Here is a 24055-nt window from a genome sequence, read left to right as displayed (position 1 = left end):
TCTGCAAGCTTGCTGAGGGTGCAGTCCACACAATCCTCCAGATCATTAATGAAGATATTGAACAAAAATGGCCCCAGGACCGATTCTTGGGGCACTCCCCTTGATACCGGCTGCCAACTAGAAATGGAGCCATTGATCACTACGCGTTAAGCCCGACGATCTAGCCAGCTTTCTATTCACCTTATAGTCCATTCATCCAGCTCATACTTCTTTAACTTGCTGGCAAGAATACTGTGGGAGACCGTATCAAAAGCTTTGCTAAAGTCAAGGAATAACACGTCCACTGCTTTCCCCTCATCCACAGAGCCAGCTATCTCATTATAGAAAGCAATTAGATTAGTCAGGCATGACTTGCCCTTGGTGAATCCATGCTGGCTGTTCCTGATCACTTTCCTCTCCTCTAAGTTCTTCAGAATTGATTCCTTGAGGACCTGCTCCATGATTTTTCAGGGATTGGGGTGAGGCTGGCTGGTCTGTAGTTCCCCGGATCCTCCTTCTTCCCTTTTTTAAAGATGGGCACTACATTAGCCTTTTTCCAGTCGTCCAGGACCTCCCCCGATCACCATGAGTTTTCAAAGATCATGGCCAATGGCTCTGGAATCACATCTGCCAACTTCTTTAGCACCCTCGGATGCAGTGCATCTGGCCCCATGGACTTGTGCTCGTCCAGCTTTTCTAAATAGTCCCAAACCACTTCTTTCTCCGCAGATGGCTGGTCGCCTCCTCCCCATGCTGTGCTGCCCAGTACAGTAGTCTGGGAGCTGACCTTGTTCGTGAAGACAGAGGCAAAAAAAGCATTGAGTATATTAGATTTTTCCACATCCTCTGTCACTAGGTTGCCTCCCTCATTCAGTAAGGGACCCACACTTTCCTTGACTTTCTTCTTGTTGCTAACATACCTGAAGAAACCCTTCTTGTTACTCTTAACATCTCTTGCTAGCTGCAACTCCAAGTGTGATTTGGCCTTCCTGATTTCACTTCTGCATGCCTGAACAATATTTTTATACTCCTCCCTGGTCATTTGTCCAGTCTTCCACTTCTTGTAAGCTTCTTTTTTGTGTTTAAGATCAGCAAGGATTTCACTGTTAAGCCAAGCTGGTTGCCTGCCATATTTACTATTCTTTCTACACATCAGGATGGTTTGTTCCTGTAACCTCAATAAGGATTCTTTAAAACACAGCCAGCTCTCCTGGACTCCTTTCCCCCTCATGTTATTCTCCCAGGGGATCCTGCCCATCAGTTCCCTGAGGGAGTCAAAGTCTGCTTTTCTGAAGTCCAGGGTCTGTATTCTGCTGCTCTCCTTTCTTCCTTGTGTCAGGATACTGAACTCGACCTTCTCATGGTCACTGCCTCCCAGGTTCCCATCCACTTTAGCTTCCCCTACTAATTCTTCCCGGTTTGTGAGCAGCAGGTCAAGAAGAGCTCTGCCCCTAGTTGGTTCCTCCAGCACTTGCACCAGGAAATTGTCCCCTACACTTTCCAAAAACGTCTTGTATTGTCTGTGCACCGTTGTATTGCTCTCCCAGCAGATATCAGGGTGATTGAAGTCTCCCATGAGAACAAGGGCCTGCGATCTGGTAACTTCTGTTAGTTGCCGGAAGAAAGTCTCATCCACCTCATCCCCCTGGTCTGGTGGTCTATAGCAGACTCCCACCATGACATCACCCTTTTTGCTCACACTTCTAAACTTAATCCAGAGACGCTCAGGTTTTTCTGCAGTTTCATATCAGAGCTCTGAGCAGTCATACTGCTCCCTTACATACAATGCAACTCCCCCACCTTTTCTGCCCTGCCTGTCCTTCCTGAACAGTTTATATCCATCCACTCCAGTCATGTGAGTTATCCCACCAAGTCTCGGTTATTCCAATCACATCATAATTTCTTGACTGTGCCAGGACTTCCAGTTCTCCCTGCTTGTTTCCCAGGCTTCTTGCATTTGTGTATAGGCACTTAAGATAACTCGCTGATCATCCCACTTTCTCAGCATGAGGCCCTCCCCTCTTGTACTATCCTGCTCGTGCTTCCTCCTGGTATCCCACTTCCCCACTTACCTCAGGGCTTTGGTCTCCTTCCCCTGCTCATACAAGACTATAAACTTGCACGCTAGGATGCTTAAATCTGTATTTATTCATGCCATATGTAAGCAAATAAAAAAATTGTTTCCTCTAAGCTTATAGAAACTTTTATATTGTTGTGTAGATAGGGGTTCGATAGATAGCTCTGGCCTCTCATTAAATATGTCCTTTATTGGTCTCTACTTACACTCTTCAAGTCTTAAAACACAAGTACACTTTCACAATTACACAATAAAACAAGGTTCACAATATCGTAGCTGGGCTCTCACTTCAGTTCGTTCTTATATCTCACTGACTGACTGGCAACACACCATCTCTTATAGACCCACAAGGGCATGGCTGACAACATTCTAAGAGGCTTGAGGATAATGTAGTTCTCAGAAAGTCTGGAAGGTTCTATGAACATTTTAGGAACTTAGCAAAAAATGAATCCACATACAAAATACATGAAACCTTTTAATTCAAACATTCTATTTCCCCTTTTGTCACTAACAACAAAAACAGCACCCCGAGCCAAGCCTGGCGCCCTCCAAGCCCAGCACCCGAGATGGTCGCCTGACCCTAAATCTGGCCCTGGCTACAAAGAAGGGATGAATCAATTATGTTGGAGTATCCAACATGTGTGTCCTTTAAGGATTTGTTCCTCAAGTGAAGCAATAATGCTATATGATAATTATATAAGCCTTTCAGGGCAGGGACTCTCCCTTACTACGTTTTTCTACAGCAACTAGCATGAGGTCCCAATCCTGAGCAAGGCGTCTGGGTGTGACTGTGAAGCAAATAGCCTCATTTCTCAGACTATATCTAGCCTTTCAAAAGTGGCTACTAACTTTGGGTGCCCCAGCTGGACCCAATTTTCAGTAATGTTGAACATCTATACCTAGAGCTGGGTTAATAATTGATTTTTCGCTTTGGCCAGAAAACTGAAAATATTAGAAAAAAATATTGTTTTTTCTTGCTTGCTTTGATCCTGAAAATATTCAGAGTTTGTCAAAATTCAAGTCCCTTCCGCAATGAATATTTAAGTATTTATACAAAGTGGAGCAGCTTCAACAGGAGAGGTTGAGACTAGCCTACCCTAGACTAGCCTAGAGCCTGATGATTGAGCTACTCAACTGGGAGGAGCTGAGATCAAGTCCTGCTCCAAAGGGGGGATTCAAACATGGGTCTTCCACATTCAGAAACATGCCCTAACCATTGGGTTAAAGGTTAAAAGAGGACAGGGACATGGTCACATGCATGAGTTTTCTGAAGCTGAGCCTTGAAAAAAAAAATTTGTCTTGGCTGAAACTGGGTCAAATTTACCAATAGTTTCACACACCATTTTTTGGCAAATAAACTGTTGGTCTGAAAATTTTTGCTCAGCTCTACCCATAACTCCATGTGAAGTCAACGAGAACTGTGGGTGCTCAGCCCCTCTGATCATCAAGCTGTAGAAGTCAGCTGCAGGGCACTGAAAATTAACGGCCAATTTTGCTTATAGCTTTTCTGACATATTTATAGCAAGGGGGTTTAGTTGGTTCATATTTAAATCATTGCATTTATTGGCAAAATTAGTCCTTTTTTCATGCTTCTACAACAAATAGAGATGGGCCAAAACTGGCATCTTTGATCCAAATTTTTGATTTTCAGGGTGGGAAAGAGAAAACAATTTCCCATAATTCAGGGCTAAAAATCTCACAATGTTGTGACACTGTTCAATCCAATTCAGAATTGGATTCTGATGTAATTAAATTAGTGCTAAAGCCTATAGAAGAGGATGTGATCCAGTTTTTTTGTGAGTCATCCTATGCAATTCTATAGGAAGGATAAAATTCTCTATTAAAATCTACAGAATGGCTTGTAACACCCACAGAAAGGCTATTTATTAAATTCTATAAGGCTTCTCCAGGAAGGGCAATGTCCTTCTATTCTGTGTGCCTCTTAGCGCCAAGAGTATTGCCTCCCTATTGCTCTTCCACTGTTGGCGAGTCCACAGTGAGTCTTCCTGGCTGACTTCCTGACCTCCACATGCGGCTTATGTACCCATCCTTGGTTCCTTGGCCTGAAGAGAGAGATGGAAACTGGCAGCAGGGGGAACTGATCATGTTGGTTACAGACTGCCTCTCTGGCACAGAGAAAGGGAATGTTGGGGTTCACTCCAGGGAAAGTGTCTCCATATTCAAGAAATAAGCCAGCTCCTACATACTCAGCAGTTGAGAATTAGCCAGTTTCCTAAAGACTTTAAGACACAGACAAAGAATTAAGTGTGCTAGGTGCTTTACAAAGTATGAAGACAAGTGGCAAAATGTTCAGAAGTGCCTAAGAATCAGATTTTAAAAAGGTATTTAGATGCCTAAGTCCCACTAAAATCAATAGGAGCTTGGTATCTAGGTGCTTTTGAAAATCCTACTAGCTGTCTATCTGCATTTTCAGGCAGATAAATACCTTCTAATATATGGCCCTAAGTGACATAGGAACCTAAGACTCATTGAAAGTCAATAGGAGACAGGATTCTAAGTGCCTAAATCCCTTTTGAAAATATCACTGAGGCTCAGGTACTTTTTTTAAACATTTTACCCAGGGGCCCTGCCCAAAAGCTCACATTTGAAACAGGCAACTCAGATTGAGGAGGGGGGGGTCAATTAAAAAAAAAAACAACCACCCAGCTTTTTATGTTTGTCTAGTTTGTTAACACTTTTTCTAAGGGAAGGACTAGATAAAGTCTATAGGCTTTACAATAACTGGTCCATTTAAAAAAAAAAGTATTAGTTATTGTAATTGGACCAATTTCTGTTGGTGAAAGAGTCAAGCTTTTGAGCTCCGCAGAGCTTGTCTCTCTCACCAACAGAAGTCGGTCCAATAAAATATTATCTCACCCACGTTGTGTCTCTCATATCCTGGGACCAACATGGCTACAACACCACTGCATACAACAAGTGATCTGAAAGAGGAGAGGATGTGGGTATGGCAGACAAAGCCAGCAAGCTGGATCCAGGCCCACCAGCCACATGGAAGACGGTTCAGAGAAGAGAGTAGGGAAAGGATAATAGGAAGGTGACAGTTAAGTCATGTAGGTTGGTGTGACAGGGCAGCTGCCTCCAGAGCACCATCTCGTGGACAGAGGTCACTCTGCAGCACCCTGCCCTGTTTCCTCCACCTCCTCAGGGCCCTCAGGAACTGCACTCTGCTAGCCTAAAGCTAAATTTAAAACATTCCCCCCTGGGGTCCAATTTATTTGGTCCTTAGACAGTTTGGCCTACAAGACCCCAATGCTAGCATTCAATGTCTTTCTCCCCTTAGGTAGGGAGTCCCCAGCCCCCCTTCTCAGAAGCGGATTCCAGTTCAATCACCACTCCTAGGCTTTACCCAGGTAGAGCTCAACTTTCAGGGTCTGCCTTCCAAATTCCACTCATGTCAAGGTCTTCTTCCTGCCTTAGCGGGCTATTCCCAGTCATCCTCGCTGGGGCAGCTCCCCTCATCTCAGGGTCTTCCCTGCAGGAGACTTTCCTCAGTCTCTACCACAGCTTCCTGAGCTCCCCCTTTCACTGCAGCCTCCCACAGCTCTTTATTGGGCAATGGCAATCACCTGACTCCTCTCAGGGGTGGCTTCTTAGTAAGCAGGGTTGGCTGGCCCCAGGCCTTCCATCCCTTAGGGCAAGTCAGCCCGTTACCCTTGATTAGAGCAAATTGGGGAGGAATGCTTAACTTTTGATACGGAATCATCTTCTAGTGTTGTAGTTTTTCCAGATTCTACATAGTTTCCAAAGTAATTTTTCATTGTTTAAGTCCCAATTCAGAAAGCCCTTGAGCTGCAATAGGCCATGAGCTCATGCTTACCTTTAAACAGATGCCTAAGTACTGTCCTGAATAGGGATGTGCTCCGGAATCGAGGACTATGTATACATGCTTAAATTCCTCATCCGAAGCATTCTTATGTCAATCACAGCTATTGAACAGCTTTTTGTAGCCACTTAATAACCAATGATCACTGTTTCATAGGCTGAATTAAATTTATATACCAAGATTCATTCCTGTAGGTGTAGCCTGGAACAAAAGCCAAGTGAAGGAAAAGGAGTTCACCATCAAGACCAGATCCTCCTCCCCACCCATCCTTCTGGTGCCTAATGTGAAAGAGGAGACTAATTACATTGATTCTGCAGTTCAGCTGAAAGGGTCACCTGATAGAAATAATGCTGCTGTGATGTTAAATGGCTTATTTATCAGGGATTACCGCTTCCCTAGAGAGCTACGGCATAAAAATAGCTGCAAAGATAATGGCTCGCATAACAAACACGATTAACTCTTGCCTAATTGCTCAACAATTTATCTGTGATAAAAGCAACTGCAACATTTCTTTTCTCCCCCAGTTTGAAGAGCGCAAATTTGTGCTCACCTTCACAATAGATTCGGCACAGACAGTGAGAACTTGATGAAAAGCCCTGTTGTAAGCCAGTACGTTGATGTTTCTTTCGTGTGTTTGTGGAACCTGTTTGGTGTCTTGTATCATCCGGGTTAGAGGATAAATATCAATGACAGATGACCCTGAAAATGGCAAGAGCGGTACTAATACATAACATTTATGTGACTGTGCAAAACTGCCATTTGCGGAAATGGATCAACTCTATATAAACCATTGTATTTGATTTGAATTATGCAAGAGAATATAGAGATACCTCTGGCCTGTATTAGTTCTAGAGAATTTCTGCTGTCTGAAGAAAAGTAGAAAATAGTCACCACTCTCAAGCACAACAAACAATCACTAAATAGGAATATTTATCATATTTTGCTGCCTTAGACAATCAACTATCTAATTTTTATGGGAGAGGCAACTCTAGCCCCCAGATCAATAGGAACTAGGTGATTTATAGTTCCAGAGTGGGCCAGTGTAGGAAGGAACAAATTGTTTCCTCAATCCTGATTGATAGCAATCTCACTGAGTAAAGCAATCCCAGAAGTCACTTCCTATTGAACAAAGCAAATCCGTCTGTAAGCTATGCTGTCGTTTCAATACCTTGGTTTATGCAGCACTGTAGGTGCGCATGGCACTTTGCAGACAAATAAAACCTACATCTCTTTGATCAGAGCATTTACAGTCAAAATGAACCATGGCATAGGGAAATGAGAGAAGGTTGAATAAGGGTCAGTTTTCAACTGCATAAGCTCACACGCCTATTTGTACAGTGTACACATCCAAGTTCCCATTTTATTTATTGTAACATAATTGAACTGGTACAAGACTTAGGTTCAGCAGTGGATTTGTAGGAGGAGAAGGTGTCTGCAAGGTGCAGGGTAGATTCCAGACATATGGAACAATACTGGAGAAAGCACCACTTTGCATCTGTCAAAATATGCAAATGGAGCATGTTAGACAGTAGGACTCATCCATAAACATCTGTATCTGTAATGATTTATGGACATCAGAGGATTAAAATCTGAAGCCTTCTATGTAAATACATGTCAAGTAGATGGCAGTGAGGATTAGTTCTCCTATGCATAACTTGGGTCTCTTGCCCTCTCTGGCAGTGAGGAGGAATTCATTTTACCTTTTAATAGAATCGCTAGCAGGGCTTAGTGTTTAGTCATAATTGTCCTTGTATGGATTGTAGAACAGTTTGGCGAGACTGAGTTGAGACAATTCATCTCACACTAAATCCTCAGCTGAGGAAATATCCAACTATGTATCTGCAAATCCTATAGGATTTAAAACTTTAAATGACCCTTTTCACATATAACTATTTCACTGGCCTTCAGAATAAGATGACACAAACTTTAAGAGACTCAATCAAATGCCAGACTAAACAGAAAGGTCAGGCAGACTAACATCCTTTACAGGAATGTAGGGTGCTTCTGCTGAATCACGCTGGGCACATGTGGTAAGCCCCCTTCAAGAAGGCTCAAGGTAATTGACAAATCAGACTGGTAGGTGGGTCCAGTTATCTCAAATGTTGAGGTACAAGTGGTGGTATCCTCCCTTTGGAGGGAAACCCTACAAATAGTCAAACCTAGGAGGAAGCTCAGCTGCACTTTATGTTACTGAGTCATTGTTTGATTTACCAGCTAAGCCAAACTGCAGGAAGAGTCTGTGCACTCTAAATGGGGTCAGCCCTTTCACAATAGGTGTTTAATTTGGAACATGGGCTTGTGGTTAAAACTTCGGGTTTAGAGTCAGCAGTTTGAGGTTCTATTCCCTAATGCTGCTACTCATAACCTATGCAGCCTTGGGCAAGTGACAAGTACTATGGCATCCAAATATATGTAAAATATGGGAATCAATAGACTAGATGGACATTTAATAGTTTTCTACATCTCAAATTCTGCACAGGTTTAAGATAAAAACTAAGTCTTCTCTTCCCATCCCCTACACCCCATATGAACAATACTCCTTACGGTAGAGGTTTAAAGAAAAAACAAAAAAACAGGACATGCAACACTGGGCTGCATCAAATTGGGATTCTTCCCTGCGGCCAATACTTTCACCCCAGCCACAGCATTCAAACTATTGCTAATGCTGAGACTTGAGTAGCAACCGTAGATCAGGTCTGCTAATGCTCCACAGCTTGGGAAAGGGAGGAATCCTCACATACCTGTACCAGTGAAGATGCCCAGCGCCCAACTCAGCTACATGGGGTGCATGCTGGGAGAAAAACACTGGGCCAAATGCCACTCATCTATGATTTATACCATGTAACTCCCAGTGACTTCATTGGAATTACTCTAGATTTATACTCATGTAACAGAGCTTAATTTGGGCCTCTTTAATACAGTCCAAAATTTGTTATCACTCAGCTGAAGCCTTTTAACAAAGGGACGTAACTATTTATTTTCTTCCATATACAAAACTGAAAATAGATCTTCATTAGAGTGATCAATAGTGCATTAAGAATATTGTTGTTTGGGTGCAAAATGGGAGGCAAGCATTCTGTCAGATTCTTAGCTAACACTTTCAGAACAGGTCCAGAAGATCTAAACAGTGAATTTCCATCTCTGCAGAAGCACTAACACTGCTGTCTGAATCTCCACTGTCCTCTGTCACTTCAAAGTTTCAGAAATATTAAATAAGTTTCTTCTTTCCAAGAGACAGTGGAGTGCCCAGAAAATAGTGTTGACTACATGGTCACTGTTCTGTTTTCTATACAATTGTCTTCTTTAAAACAACAACAACAAAACAACCAAAACTTTCAGATATATAGAGTTAGTGAGAAACTGTCACCACCAAGGCTTTGTCTTTTCTAAGAAAAAAAAGTGTATATTCTTACCTCATGTTAACTAAGGCAAGGTAAAATCTTAGTGAAGACATGGCAGTTTGTAGTTTTTAAATGTTAGCAGGTTAAGGTAAAGATTATACAGGAATCTAGGGTTTACTTCAGTGAGGACGAACTTCAAGATACAGTGAACCAAGTATTTAAATAAGAACGGCCATAGTGGGTCAGATCAATGGTCCATCTAGCCCAGTATCCTGTTTTCTGACACTGGCCAATACCAGATGCTTCAAAGGGAATGAACAGACCAGGGCAATCATCAAGTGATCCATCTCCTGTCATCTAGTCCCAGCATTTGGCAGTCACTGGCTAAGGACACCCAGAGCAAGGGGTTGCATCCCTGATTATCTTGGCTAATAGCCATTGATGGACCTATCCTCCATGAAATTATCAAGTTCTTTTTTTAATCCAGTTATAGTTTTGGCCTTTACAACATCCCTTGGCACCAAGTTCCACAGATTTTTGTATCATCTGCAAACTTGGCCACCTCACTGTTTCTCCCTTTTTCCAGATAATTTATGAATAAGCTGAACATGTTGAAATGGGCAGCCTTCCATTCTTCCCTGTTTCTAAGATAAGTTGTTCACATCTTCCCCCAGAAAAAGCAGGGAGCTTCCCTGGAAGGTGGGAAGAGAACCTGCCACCTCACAAAGAGTGTGTTCGAACTGCCAGGCCAGAAGGGAGAGGCTGGCAGCTGGACCCCATTATGTCAGCCAGGAGCCTTTAAAAGGAAAAGTGTAGGCCATGAGGGAAGCTCTTGTTCTCATGTAAGAACACACTTTTCCTGGCGCCCAGACTGACAGGCTCCTGCCTACAGAGCTCTTAACCCAGCAGTCTGGAGGGCAAGACACTCTAAACTCAAGTGTCTTGGGAACTGACTGTGGTTATAACATTCTCTGAAGAACAGTGACATGGGGAGAGATCCCTTTGAAGGGATTTAAATAAACAACAACAGATGGCAGGGCTGAAAGAGGGTGTAACTGGTTTCATTTTCCTGAAGAGGGGCTCAGCTTTCAAAAATTTGGGAAACTTGGCTTGAGAGAAATCATCTTCTGTGTCTGTCATCTTAAGCCTCTCATGCATATTCCAAATTAAAAGGAAAACCAGATTTTATATATAAAATGAAACTCCTCCACCACATCAAATGGAGGGATGCCAAATAGCCTTCATCTGTAAATGCCTCATTAGCCAAGTGTAGAAAATTTCTGTCATGTCCTAGATTTCTGTACATCCCCCGTATCTAACTTTCTCTACTGTCAGGCCATGCTGCTGTCACCTTCTTCAGCGATGTTTCAGAATATGGAAAATCAAAAATTAAAATGAGGGGGAATGTGTTTCTCATTCATTAATTATGTCTACACACCTGTAATAAGCGTGCCATGGTTATTGTCAAATATCATGGCATAGATCTGCATTTCTGCAGGTTTCCCCTGACTATCGTGGAAGATCTGCAGCAGCGAAAGGGTCTGTATATCCCACACTCTAAAAACCTGGAGGAAAAAGAAAGGTGCATGGGTGTCACTATTATATTTCCAACTATTAATAATTTGTATTACTGTAGCAGTTAGCAGCCCCAACAAAGGTCAGGGCCCCACTGCATTAGGTAATGCACAAACACGTAGTCTGAGACAGTCCCTGTCCTGAAGAATTTACAATCTAAATAGACAAGAGAGACCAAAAGAGCAGCGGTATCCCATTTTATAGAGGGTAAACTGAGGACAGAGATGGAATTGCCCAATGTCTCAGAAGCAGACTGTGACGGAGCTAGGATCTTAATCTCATGATAAGCACTGGATGGGAAATGGTTTTCCCATCCCACAAAAATGTTTGAGTTCAAACTTTCCTGGCTCAGTTTGGTACAAAAAATTGAAATCTCAAAAATTTTCCATACAAAAAAAAATTGGGGGTTTTGGTTTAACGGTTTGGATCAATCTAAATGTTTCATTTTGGTACTTTTGAAATGTCTTGTGATGCTGGCCTCTTTTTTTAATCAATGTTTTAGTCTAATTAGCATACCTTTTGAAACAAAGTGGTTTTGAACTGGGAAACCAGGTTTTTTGTTTGAAAGTGTCGAAACCAAAAACATTGATAATTTTTTTGGGGGAGGGGGAACTGAGTTGGGAGATTCATCAAAACTGAGCTGGTTTCATGAAGTTTCAGTTTCGAGGAATATGTGGTTTTTGAATGAAAATTCTCAATGTGTCCCACACCTGAGTCTTAGTCTACTGCCTTAACAAGATTACCTCGACTTTCCTCTACTTTACCCTTCTCATATACGTGCTGATAAAAAAAAAAACCAGAGACTAGGTGACAGTATTTTCAACATTGTGGCCAGGTTCTCCAATGACAGACCAGGTATACAGTACTTTAACTATAGTCAGTAAGGTTTATTTACATAAATGAATCCAACAGGAAAATAATGAACAAAAGTGATTTAAGACAGAGCACTTAAATACACCCTGCCCCCACACACATCCCTCACTGCAGTAGCCCCCAGAGGTCCACACACACTGCTCTCAGTACTACCATGTTATGCCATAATTCCATGTTTGAGCACAAAGGATTTCCTGTTAGCAGCAGGACAGTGGGGTGGGAGGAAGTTTTGTTTCATGGTCTCTGTGTGTATATAATGTCTTCTGCAGTTTCCACGATATGCTATGCATCCGATGAAGTGAGCTGTAGCTCACGAAAGCTCATGCTCAAATAAACTGGTTAGTCTCTAAGGTGCCACAAGTCCTCCTTTTCTTTTTTTTTTTACTAATCAAACAGACATCTTATACCATTAGAAGTTATTCTACCATCACTAGCAACTTCAGGCACAGATACATGCCTAGTCTCCTTCAACAGACAAACTATGGTAATCTTTTCATGTATGTGCAAGTTACTTGGCGTAATTAAAAAGCATCATTAGATTATACTAGGTGCACCCAGCTTTGACCTTTGACCCATGGCAGGGTGATGTGTCTATTGTTTAAATATACACACAAGAGGCGTTAACTCTTATCTTTCCACTGGAAGAAAAGGTTGTGATGGCTCTGTAGTGTGACCAAGTGATTTAGGGTTTTTGAATGAAATACTCTGTACTCAGCAGTCCTTTCAATACAGCAGTAAAAAGCACACCGATTACTCAGCAGTTAACAGATTTTTTTTTAAAAACCTTCATTTTAAATACCTTCTATTTGTAAAATCTCATTGGCACCAGGGGGCAAAGTTAGAAGTAAATATTACTTTTTATCTTTTCCATTTACTGAGTCCCAGAAATTCCAGGGGACTCTGCTTGTGCCAAAAATAGAAATAATCTGATTAGGATCCTGGAGTTCCTGCTGTATGTTGTGAGCCAGATGGCTGCCTAATGCCTTTTTGAGGTCGTTTAATATCATATCCGTTGCGCAATACCTGTGACTGCTTGATCTCCCACCCTATATAGAATCCCATGGGAACCAGAGGAATTCAGATTATCAGAGCTCAGTCAGCAAAGGAAACGGCACCTCACCTGCAGAAAACACATTTCATATTCCAGATGTCCAAAAAAAAAAATTTAATGGATATTTGAAGCTACGTCCAATGCATCTATTTTATACACACACAAACACATCTCACCTGAAAGGTCTTCAGTTGTGGCCCCTCTCCATCAATGATCAATAGTTAATATTCTCTGCATAAATGGAGTGAAATAATCCACATTCACGGGCCCAAGGACACCACCACACACAGATGGGTCTATGAGCCAGAACCATGGAACCACTGTAGTTCTGCCAATGCTCACAATTTAACTGAGAGTCTCTCAGTATTTGGTGGCTTTCTTAAAGCTTCATCTGCTAGAGTCAAGAGCCTGCATGGGCATCTTAACTTTCATTTTAAAAAAAAGTTTCTAGCCTTCAGGTTTACAAAGAAAAGCTTGAAAATGTGAAGCAGTGCACCCTAAAGGCTGTAGCAGGCTAACAAAGAGAACCTGAGATTTGTTTTATTTATTTTTTGAAAAAAGCACACCTCATGAACTGTAAGAAAATCTTATTATTGGGAGGGTGGTGGGTGGAAGGGACTCATGATTTTTAAATACTACACTGGGTGAAAGTTTGTGTCCTGTATTATTGAGGAGGTCGGGTGATCATATTGGTCCCTTCTAGCTTTGAAATATGTGAATTTATGCCTCATGCTTGGAGTGGGGAAGGAAGGAACAGCCGTATCTGTCTGGGGGTGCTGAGGGCATTGTAACTCCACACTGCAGGGGCAGATATAATACCCTAGAAGCATGAGAGGGGAGTGCACATATTCACTGTTGCTACATCTATACTGTTGGCATATATACTGCTAACCAGTCTGTACATAAGGGAGAGAGAGATCATAGCCATGCTGTCATCTGCATTCTGGGATTTGCAACACTGTGGTCAGTGCTGGGCAGCCCCTTCCTCAACTCTCTTGAAGTGTTTCAAGTTATAGAAGTCTCTGTGTCTTATTTTCCGAGCGCACTCACACAAAACTCCCACAATTTAGAAAGAAACACAGGGGGAAGGTGATGACATGCATGCAAAACAAAATCATTCTGAGGATTGTCTTCATTTGGTAGGAGCAGTTACATCTATTACATGAGAAAGAATGTGATCTTGTGGCTAAAGCTCTGGACTGGGACTTGGGAAAAGTGGGTTCTGTTTCCCGCTCTCCCACAAATTTCCTGTGTGACCTTAAGCAACTCACTTAACCTCTATGCCTTGGTCTGTAAAATGAGGATAATGATACTTTCCTACCTCACAGAAATACTGAGACTAAATCAATGATTTCTGAGGAGCTCAGAGGTGAAGAGCATGAAGGTCTTCCAAATAAATGTGCCAGAGACAGGTTTAATTTAGTCTTTCCCCAAAAGGGAGCGCCTCAGCAGGGCCATGTTTATTTTGTATATTAAAATGTTTTACACTCATGCTATACAGTATGTGCTTAAATGGCTCCTCAAATCTTGTATCAAAACACGATAATGTAAGACACCTTGAAAAATAAGGCAGCCACATCCACAGCTATAGAAACATACAGAGTTTAGATATCTGCAGGCTTCGGTGAAGCTGCAACAGAGCCATGAGCAGCTGCAGGCATAGATATAGTGTAAGCTATGGGGCTGCTGCACCAGTCCAGGAGGGAGCAATTCTATGCCATGTAGTCTGTTTCCGTGCCCTTGCCTTAGGTCACAATTTATTGATTGGACCAAATCTTAGGCATAATTATTTCCTCTGCCCCCAGGGGCTACAATTCACAAAGGCTTTCTCTTCTTCTCTCTCAGCCTCTCCAGGTCCTTGCCCTAATCCAAGAACTAATGCAAGCGGGGGTGCTGGAACAATTTTTATAGTGGGGGTGCTAATGATGGAAACCATGTGTTTACTGTTACAACTTCAAGCCAGGGAGTGTGGCAGCACCCTAGTTCCAGCACACCAAGCTTCTCTACAACTCTCCAGGTCAGCAGAACTATTGCTGGCTTCATAAGACCCGGGGCTCATCAGACTATCACCTGACCCATAACCTGAGCTTGGAGGTAACTGATCAGTCACAGGTGGGGCTGGGTCCATGTCCCCTGAAAGGGTCCAGTAATCCTGTGACATATGGTAAGAAGAAAATGCAACTTTTGGGAACTCCCATTCAAGTTAAGATACTCCAGTGGATCTCCAGGATAGAGCTGCACATTTTAGGGAGGGTGGGTCAGAAGGATTCAAAAAACAAAGATGCATTTAGCAGCTAGATTAAGGGTATTGTTGCATTACATACATGCAACCCCAAGGGATCTTATCTCTGCAACCAGAAAGAAGGACCTAAAAAGGCACTGTTTGCACATTGACTTGACTATTGCAAAAGGACATTGCCCTGAAACTTGTGGAAGCCACTCATAAGCATAAGCTCATGATAGGAACAGAAACACCAAGAAAAAAAGAAACCAACAGAGTTAAAGGCACAAATATCTAGGACAACAAGAGTAGAGCTCATTTCCAAATGCTTTTCTGACTATTATATTAGATACTACACATAGGCACCCTATAAATACATACAACAGATTAGACATAAAGCATTTTTTCTTGATCTCTTTCTGCTCACTGTAGGGATATAATTTTGTAAAGCTTTTAATGACATGCTACATACTGAGGTCATCAATAAATTATAAGGAAATTACTTGCAACCAGTATTACCTCAGAAGTGACCCAAACCATCATTTTATGTGAAACTCAAATTCACCATCCCCAGGATGTTATTAATTTAGAAACTTCTTTGACTTATAGGGAGAGGGCAGATTAAACTTTCATTAAAGTCAGTATGAGCTCTAAAGTAATTGCTCTTTAGTTCATCTCTCCTAGTGTCAAGAAATCAAGTCTGACAGGAAGAACATTTAGAAAAACAAAAACATGACATCTGTCAACTTCACAAGGAAAAGCAGTTAGGATCAAATTTATTATGTATGACTCAGAAGAATTAGCACCTTATATTAAAACTCCTCTAAATATGATGCCCTTTGAAGACTTAAGACAGTTGTTGGAAATGCTACTTTTACAAACTTACTATTAGATAAAGTTTAAAATGTCCCTAAATTCTGCACTAGAGCACCTTCAGTCTGAAAACCTGATTACTTAACAACTGAAGCCTCTCAACACCTGTGTGAGGTAAGCACAGTAAGTATTCTTTCCATTTTGCAGTTTGATAAACTTCTGCACAGAGACTCCTATCCTCAAAAAGGTATTTCAATAGAAGTTATGAACCTAAATACCTTTGAGCATCTGGGCCAGATAATTTAAGTGACTTCCTTAAGGCTACATAGCATGTTGGCGTTAAGAGTCTGATGTAGAATCCAGGAGTCTCGACGCCCTCAGTTCAAGCACCATATCATACTACTTGCTTCTTTTGAAAGTTTGTTTTTAAATGTTTTGGCACCATGTGGTGTTTTCTGGGTACAATGTGTAGGCAGCAGCTCTATACTTTAAGAGAACCCTGATTCAGTTAGAAACAGTCTTCACCCATGATAAACTCAGCATCTAAAAAGAAGTGCATCACAAGTGACAGTAAGCATTTCTTCAAAAGCTAACTGCTTATACATTCAGTTAAGAAGAACTATTCAGTATTTTTAACATTATAAAAGTATTAAGGGAGTTTTTTATTTTATTTTTCAAATTTAGAGGGTCTCTTGGTTTGGAAAACATTGCTAAAAAGAAAAGGCAGCCGGAATTTAGAACCTGGTGTATTTGATAGTAAAATAAAAGTAGGCAGTAATATATGCTGAGATTGAAAATATTCAAGGTTATACAAGATCAGAAGGTAGAATGGAATTCTCCTGTCCTGGGGATGGACCTGAAGGTCATTGGAAATTTCCTGCATCACTAAACAATCTAATTGGTGCCTGAAGAAAAAACAAACAAACCAATTCTTATAGAATTCCAAGGTTTCTGGAGCAATTATAGAATGGGGGAGGGTCAGAACCTGGTTGTGTATTAAAATCGTGCTGGTTACATCAGACATCATGAATGGTTATACAGAAGCCTACTTGGGAAATGCAGGTGTAAAGGAAATGTCAACTGAAGATTTAATTTGTTTTGAGGAAGAGTGTGTTGATGTAAAGAATTTTTCATTCAGACATATATTTCTCCGAGATAGTATAGAGGCCAGAGGACCATGTCAATTGTATTTACTTAACTCTCCCCTCAAGAAGACTACAGAGAGTGGAAAGTTAGATGAAGACCAGTCTAACATTTCAGGTTATCTACTTGGGGTTTTGGTAAACACACGCAACTTCGAAAGCTTTGAGGAGGAGCAGTAGAGGGAAATAGCAAGGCAGAGAGAAGACTTGCAACAGGAAATTTGTGTGAGTGGAAAAATTTATGAAGCTGACTCAACTGGATCAGCAAAAATGGAAAGTCAAAATGGGAATGAAAGTGTTAGAAGTTAAGGCAATTCTGCAGGAAGAATTCCCAGCATTGTGTGGAAAAGTAGTGGAATCAAAAGAATACCACAAGAAACAACTGGAATAACTGAAGAACTTAATCATCCAAGAGCAGGAAGTTAGGGAATCACAGTAGAGTCTTGAAAAGAAATCTGCTGCAGATAATAAAGAGAAAAAGGTATAAAACCTTTTCAGAAACTCCAGTTTCATGTATGTCTGTGCCAAAGGCTGTAGAATAGATAAAATCAAACTGAAGACAGGTGGGCCTGGTATTCCCATGAACTCCTCAGATTAAATTGTAAATGGGAGTACTGGAAAGCTTCTAGTGAAGGTTCAATTTCCATCCTGTGTTATACAGACAGATGTCAGACTAGATAAACTAATGATCCTTTCTGGCCTTAAAAAACAAACAAAAACTCCATGACTCCTCTGGATGAAGGGAAGACAATCTTTATACCTGTTGGGAAAACGTAAGTTGCTTTATGTCTGCTGGCTGAGTCTGAGGTATTATCTACTTTCAGCACTGTGCTTTATGCTAACAAGTCAGAAAATGAAAGCAAGGAAAAGGCAAGTCCTGCAAGACTATTCTCTTTCCAAGCCATAAGTTAACTCTGGAAACCTGATATTTCGGAGTCTGAATATTAAATCATGCAAATCCATATGTGACTGGACAAAGAGCTCGTATGAGGTGCTTCACTATGGTCACCAGAGGGAAAAGGATCACAGCACACAGCTTGAGTACCAGCATGGCATAAAGACAAGGGTTCTTCTAGAGGAAGACAAAATTTAAAACCAGATAACAAATCAGATCTAGTGAAAGCCAGAAAGCACAGCAAGGCACACTGTTGGAGATGTTTAGGGACACATTTGCCAAGGAAGTGACCATTGGTTACAATGCATATCCCCATGAAGGAGCACATATTTTCGCTAGTGCAGCACAAAGGCCATTGAAAAATAATGCTTCTCAACCCCGAGCACTTACACAGAGACAGCCAGAATCCTGGTGCTTCAGCTCCACAGCCCCATTCCAGCAAAGCCTTGACAACATTAAGTGTTTTGCTAGACTAGAGCTTAACAAGGTGTGGGTGTGCCATCAACAGCACTACGTAACCCAGAGAGGATGTGGCTAGGCATGGTGGGCAACCCATTGGCACACAACCCTGGACTATAAAAGGGTGCTGCTCCTCCCCTCCCCTTAGAGCTCCAGGAGGCCTTGTGTGTACCTAAGTTCACAAAATGCCTCCAAGACCTGAATCAAGTTGGTTCTGCATCTCCCCTTAGAGTCAGTTGCTTTATAAGTCCTAATACTGCCCCTAGGAGAGAATTTAGTTTTATATCACATCCTTCACAAAGCTTTTTACAGTAATTTAGTAATAGGAATGAATGAAAATCAAATACTTTTGTGCAGGCTCCTTGCTTGCTCTGTCTCCAATCTCCGTATCATGTGGAGGGAGTACAGTGATTTAAATGAGACAGCAGAAGCTCAGACAACAGCAGAACAGCATTCATAAATCTTTCTTGCCTCCCTCCCCCTGCTTCACCTTGATTCGTTCTCCATCCTGTGGCAGTGAGCCGGGGAGATTACGCAAGCAACCGTTTCACAGGAGTAACCTGAACACAATGTGCCACAAGCACTGCTGAGAGACGTAGTGCCACTGCTGTGTATTTACATAGGTGCATGAACTCGTACACAACAAGCATTGACAGCAGGCAAATGCAAGCACATTTACTGTGGACTTTAAGAGGTGACTAGTGGTAATTGCCATAGGGACAGTTATTCATAGTAACTTTGCAGTTCTAGTTATATATTAAATAACTTCTCCTGACACACTGACATGCTCCAACTGCCCTTGCAACTTATGTGCATTCATCCCTCGTGATAAGATGCCAGTAGGCTCTGCCCTGTGAAAAAGGACACACACAAAAAAACATTAAAAAACACTGGGGAGGAATGGGAGAAAGGAGAAGGGTGACTGCTTCAACTCAACTGTATCTGAAATTAGCAAACTTTTTACTTCAAGCTGTTTCCACCAAAGTTGCAGGGCCTGTCTCTATTTATTTTAAACATCTCTAGAACATTTGCTTAAGCTAAGGAGAAAGTGGTGTCTCTGTCTGCATGTCAACAGGGCTGGTCATCTAAGCACTGAAACTGATACCCTTTTTCCAATGTGCTTAAAAGAGCACCCACAGTGCTATGGCTCCTGTGTGTATCCCAGACCCTGACTCATCTCAAGTATTGGCAATGGTGGTAGCTTACGAGGATAAGAGAGAGGCAACATCATCTTGCATCATCCTCAGACGTGTCCAGCATTTGCTGATCCAAGAAAAGGGTTATTAATCTGCTGGGTTTTTAAGGGGGGAGGACGTGAAATTGCAGGGATCCTAGAGAACCCCCCTAAGAGCCCCTGTAAAAGCTCAAGAGTACTTGACAAACTTCCTTTTTATGCTTTAAAATTCCCATCAGCCTGGTTATAAGTTATATGAAATCAAAGTGATTTTAATTAAGGGACATTAGAGTTACTCTAAACTAATCTTGCCAGGATCTTTAGAGATGAATGATGCTACAGGACTTCATCAACTACACAAATGAGGCTCACCAAAATCCAGCCATCTCTGGGGCAGCACGAAGCAGTCATTCTTCCCCATTCACCATATAACACATAACACAGAACCACTGAAAGGGACCTCGAGAGGTCATCTAGTCCAGTCCCGTGCACAGAGGCAGGACCAGGAGACATGAAGAATAAAAGCTGCTTTTAGGCTGAAGTGTTGATCTCCCCCCCCCCCCCGCATTATTGCATGGCTCAATTGTCTGAAAGTGTTCATCGAAGACTATAGAGACATAGGGACGTGAGGTTCACAAAGAAGGGAGCTATGTTAGAAGTGGGCATGATATGTGTGACCAGTGTCAGAGTACTCAAAGGGCAGAAAAGGTCACTATGCATCAAGCCGAGATAAAGCTGCAGTTCTGCTTACCATGGTGTTTAACAGAGTAAGTTATCTGGAGAGAATGTAGTTGTCTCTCCTGTGATCCTTGAAGGTGATCTAGCCAGGTATTGCAGCTCTAGCTAATTACTAGACGATGCAGGAACAAATTGTTACCAGTGGGTTTACTCAGGAGGCTAAGGAAAGGAGGATATAGCCCTAGTATATTCATTCAACGCTCTGCAGCAGTTGGCTCAGCAATTAGTGCCTTATGAAATAGATAATTTGGTGAAGTTCAAGATTGTCTATTACATTTCAGAATCAAATACCAAACTAGTAGTATTATCATACCAGGGTACAACCCAGACTAATGAGCAGCTGTCACCCCTGCCCTGCAACCTTGGGTTCCTTACAATGCCTTGCTGAAGTAGCTCCCACCTGGGCCGATCACCAACAGCCTTCCAGTGTGCAAACCACACCTTGAGTGTCTGTGTGAACTGCAGCCTGCCAGCTACACCCTGGCTCTCATCAGCTTCGGTTATACTGTAGCGTGACCCCCAACACCCTTCCGCCCCTGAGTCCCAGATTTCCCCCCAGAAACGTATGTTATGTACTGCCCAGCCCTCTCCTAGACAGTACAAAAATATGTTAAGTCTGTTATTCCTTAAAGGGAATAATATGCCAGTTTATGATCTCAAATAATTATTTAGACACTTCAGTTTAAACACACTGGATTAGATAAAACAGTAAAATGTGTTTATTAACTATGAAGAGAGATTGAGTGAGTCCACAAGTACGTAACATAAGAACGGCCATACTGGGTAAGACTAATACCTAGCAAACTATATCAGATTTAAGCAAAAAGTTTCTCACCATATGCTTTCAGCAATTTTACTGACCAAACCCTATAGATTAGGACCCCTCCCGCAGAGTCCAATGAATGCTTCCTTTGCTGCTTCAGGTGTGGTGATTGTGATGGGCAGGGGGTGGGGGGTGCCTTGGGCTGTTTGTCCCTCCTTTTTATGGTTTCAATCCCTCTCTTGAAAAACATTTTCAGCTGGGCACTAGGAGACAAAGGGTCTCTGTGGAAGGATTGTCCAATGCTAGCTTCTTACTTGTTTGAGCTTTCTTTGTGTCCCTTCCTGCCTGATGACTATTTAATTCTTAAAATGCAAGTTAGGCAGAGCACACACTCCTTTGTTTAGGACACACCTGTTTGCCAACCTCAGTTTGGACAGAGTTGTGGGGTTTGGAATATGTGTTAATAATGCGATACAGGGAAATCTTATAACTTCACATACAATGTTGCTACACATTTTATCAGGACAATGCTGACCAGCAAATTATGAGTTTTCAAATGATACCTTACTAGACTTGACCAATGCAAAATTACTACAAGAGTGTGTAAGGTGTGAACACAGGAGTATTGTCACAACCTGCTTCACAGGCACCAGTATAAATGGATTCCTATCTCTGGATTATGGAGTTATGCTAGAGAGAAATCAAGCAGGGACATAGGCAATGTGAATCTAATAGAACCTGCTGGCTTCTTAGTGGGTACTGGACCACTACTCCAATTGAGCTGGACGGAAAGGATCTAGCCAGTGGGGGAACTGGGTTACACAGTTCTGAATATTGTCAGTATAGGGCTTCATAATCCATGATGGGCAGGAAAAGAAATATCCTGATGTCTGAGGAGATCAGGGCTCAGCAGACCCAAGTGTTGTGTTGGAGAAGAAAGTATTAGGCTCAAAGATGACTGGGGAGGGTAACAAGAGGCCTAAGAATTGCCATCAATTTCTTATTAAGCAAGTGTAAAAAGTTCACAATTTGGACCTACTGTTTGAGGCTGTTTGCACATTCAGGAAGACAACACTGTATTCACATTTGGAAGGCTCCCTCTCCCTTGCAAATCACACAGCCATAAGTTCTAGAAAGGTGTTTAAAAAAAAAAAGCTTAGATTCTGGAGCTCAATTCTGTAGCCGCAGAGTTGTGGAAACCCCAAGGATCTGAATAAGAAGCTAGATAAGTTCCCATCTATTTCATACTTATATACTTAATCATCACATGCCTGTCCAGAGTCTGAATATCTGCTGGATCACCACTATTAGAGCCCATAAGAGGAAAGACTGCATTTTTGAAGGTACCTGTTAAATTGTTTAACATACGAGCTAATATAGAGATTTCCCTCAAGCCCTGCAGTCACACACTGGCTCTAGGCATGCATTTCAAGTATATGTTATATAAATAGGAGAGATGTAAAGCAGATACATGTGCCACAATATATACTTTTCAATTAACCCCAGTTCCTTTGGGGGCTTTGCACCTTCCGATGGCAAACTAACCAAGAGGCTGGATAGCTTGCATATTAGAAAAGGGTGAGGAAAACTAAAAGCAGGAAAATTGAGCTTTTGATCTAACTTACTAAGAACAAATATTCAGCATTCTTGAAGCACTAAATAATCCAGAAGTGTGAATAAACCCCTAAATTTCTAAGGAAAACATATAGCTATAAATAATTGTTATGAAAGCTACATCAGCAAGGGAAGGTTTAATTTTGATTCTCTAAGCAGTATATGATAAAATACATCATGGAGTTACATAATTTCCATGAAAGGACTATAATAAATGGATGACTGGATCACTTGTCCCAAATGTCTTTGTTCCAATTATCTTGATTACATTTAATGGTATTGATATACAGTGCACTTCAGTACAATCCTGGATTAGATTTTTAGTTAATGTAACATCATGCTTACAGCTCAGCTGCCCTCATATTTTGGGAAGATCCAATGACTACATTATGAATACATCCTTAAAAGAATGACATTTGACTTCAAAGTAGGTTAGAGTAAGTGTCAACACTAATCCTCTGAGGCAGGGATGCACACAGCTCCATCTAGCTTTTCAGAAGACAGGAGGCATATGTGACAACCTCACATGGCATGCACTGTGGCATCTCAGAGCAAGCTTGGCATTAAAGGCATTTAGATAGAGGATACTGGACTTCAATAACATTAAGGTTTGAGTGAACCAGACCAAAGCCATGCCACACTAATGTTAATCAAGATAATGAAGTACCATGCTTCCCATCCTTCCCCCACCAGAACACATAGGGTTCTGCACAAACTGGTCAGTGATAATTAAAACAAAATATGCATGATGGACTCTGCTTTCCCTCTTTTGTTTAACAATATATTTGATTTTGTGCCTATATGAGAAGCTGTGTGGTGCAGATTGAAGAAAAGGCAATGTGCATTGGGAGTCAGATTTTGCCATGCCCCAAAGCAGATATGCAAGAGATCAACACCCCTCCTCCTCCTCTTCCCTGTGCCACACCCCCCCACAGTCTATTAGGGAATGTCTACATGGCAATTAGAAACCCATGGCTGGATTTGGCTAGAGCCATATCCTGCTCACCTCACTCACCCAAGTAGCCCCAGTGGGCCCCTTCCGTGGTTTAGCCCACTAGAGCCAATGGTGTTACAAAAGGAAAGAATATTGACCTGTTGAGTTCAATAGATTACTGAGGTGGGTAGGAGAAGAAGGTTTTAGCCCTTAGTTTTTAGCAGCCTGATGTTTAAAATTAAAGCACACAAAATCAGCCAAGTGTTTATATTCCCTGGACCCCGCAATGAGTAAAAGAAAGAATGGAGTAGTTGTCTCCTAAGAAGTCTTCAGTAAAAGGGCCACCATGTCCAAGCACATTCACTGATTTTACTGCACTTGTTTTCAGAGCACTCAGTGAAAGATCACTTTTCATATCATCCCTCCACCACATGCTTTAATTCAATGGCTCCTAACCTAGTAGTCTCAATGCAACATTGGTGGCTGTTATGTTTACAGCCTACAGAGAACTTGGATAAACCCATAAATATTCTTGCTGGTACATTGAAATACAACATAATTT

At 41.7% G+C, this 24055-nt stretch overlaps 1 protein-coding gene across 1 annotated transcript in view; it reads right to left on the bottom strand.

The window, feature by feature from the left end:
* Window positions 1-24055, bottom strand: part of WDR64 (WD repeat domain 64) — a 129475-nt gene that overhangs the window by 41158 nt on the left and 64262 nt on the right. Inside the window, exons 11-12 of the mRNA XM_074948905.1 lie at window positions 10680-10806; window positions 6451-6599 (exon numbers count right to left, since the gene is read on the bottom strand). Of these exons, the coding sequence (XP_074805006.1) occupies window positions 6451-6599; window positions 10680-10806 (276 nt within the window). The remainder of the gene's footprint in view (window positions 1-6450; window positions 6600-10679; window positions 10807-24055) is intronic.

The sequence above is a fragment of the Natator depressus genome, chromosome 3 (assembly GCF_965152275.1).
Source record: "Natator depressus isolate rNatDep1 chromosome 3, rNatDep2.hap1, whole genome shotgun sequence".
Taxonomy (NCBI): Eukaryota; Metazoa; Chordata; order Testudines; family Cheloniidae; genus Natator; species Natator depressus.
This window is presented reverse-complemented; position numbering and strand designations above follow the sequence as displayed.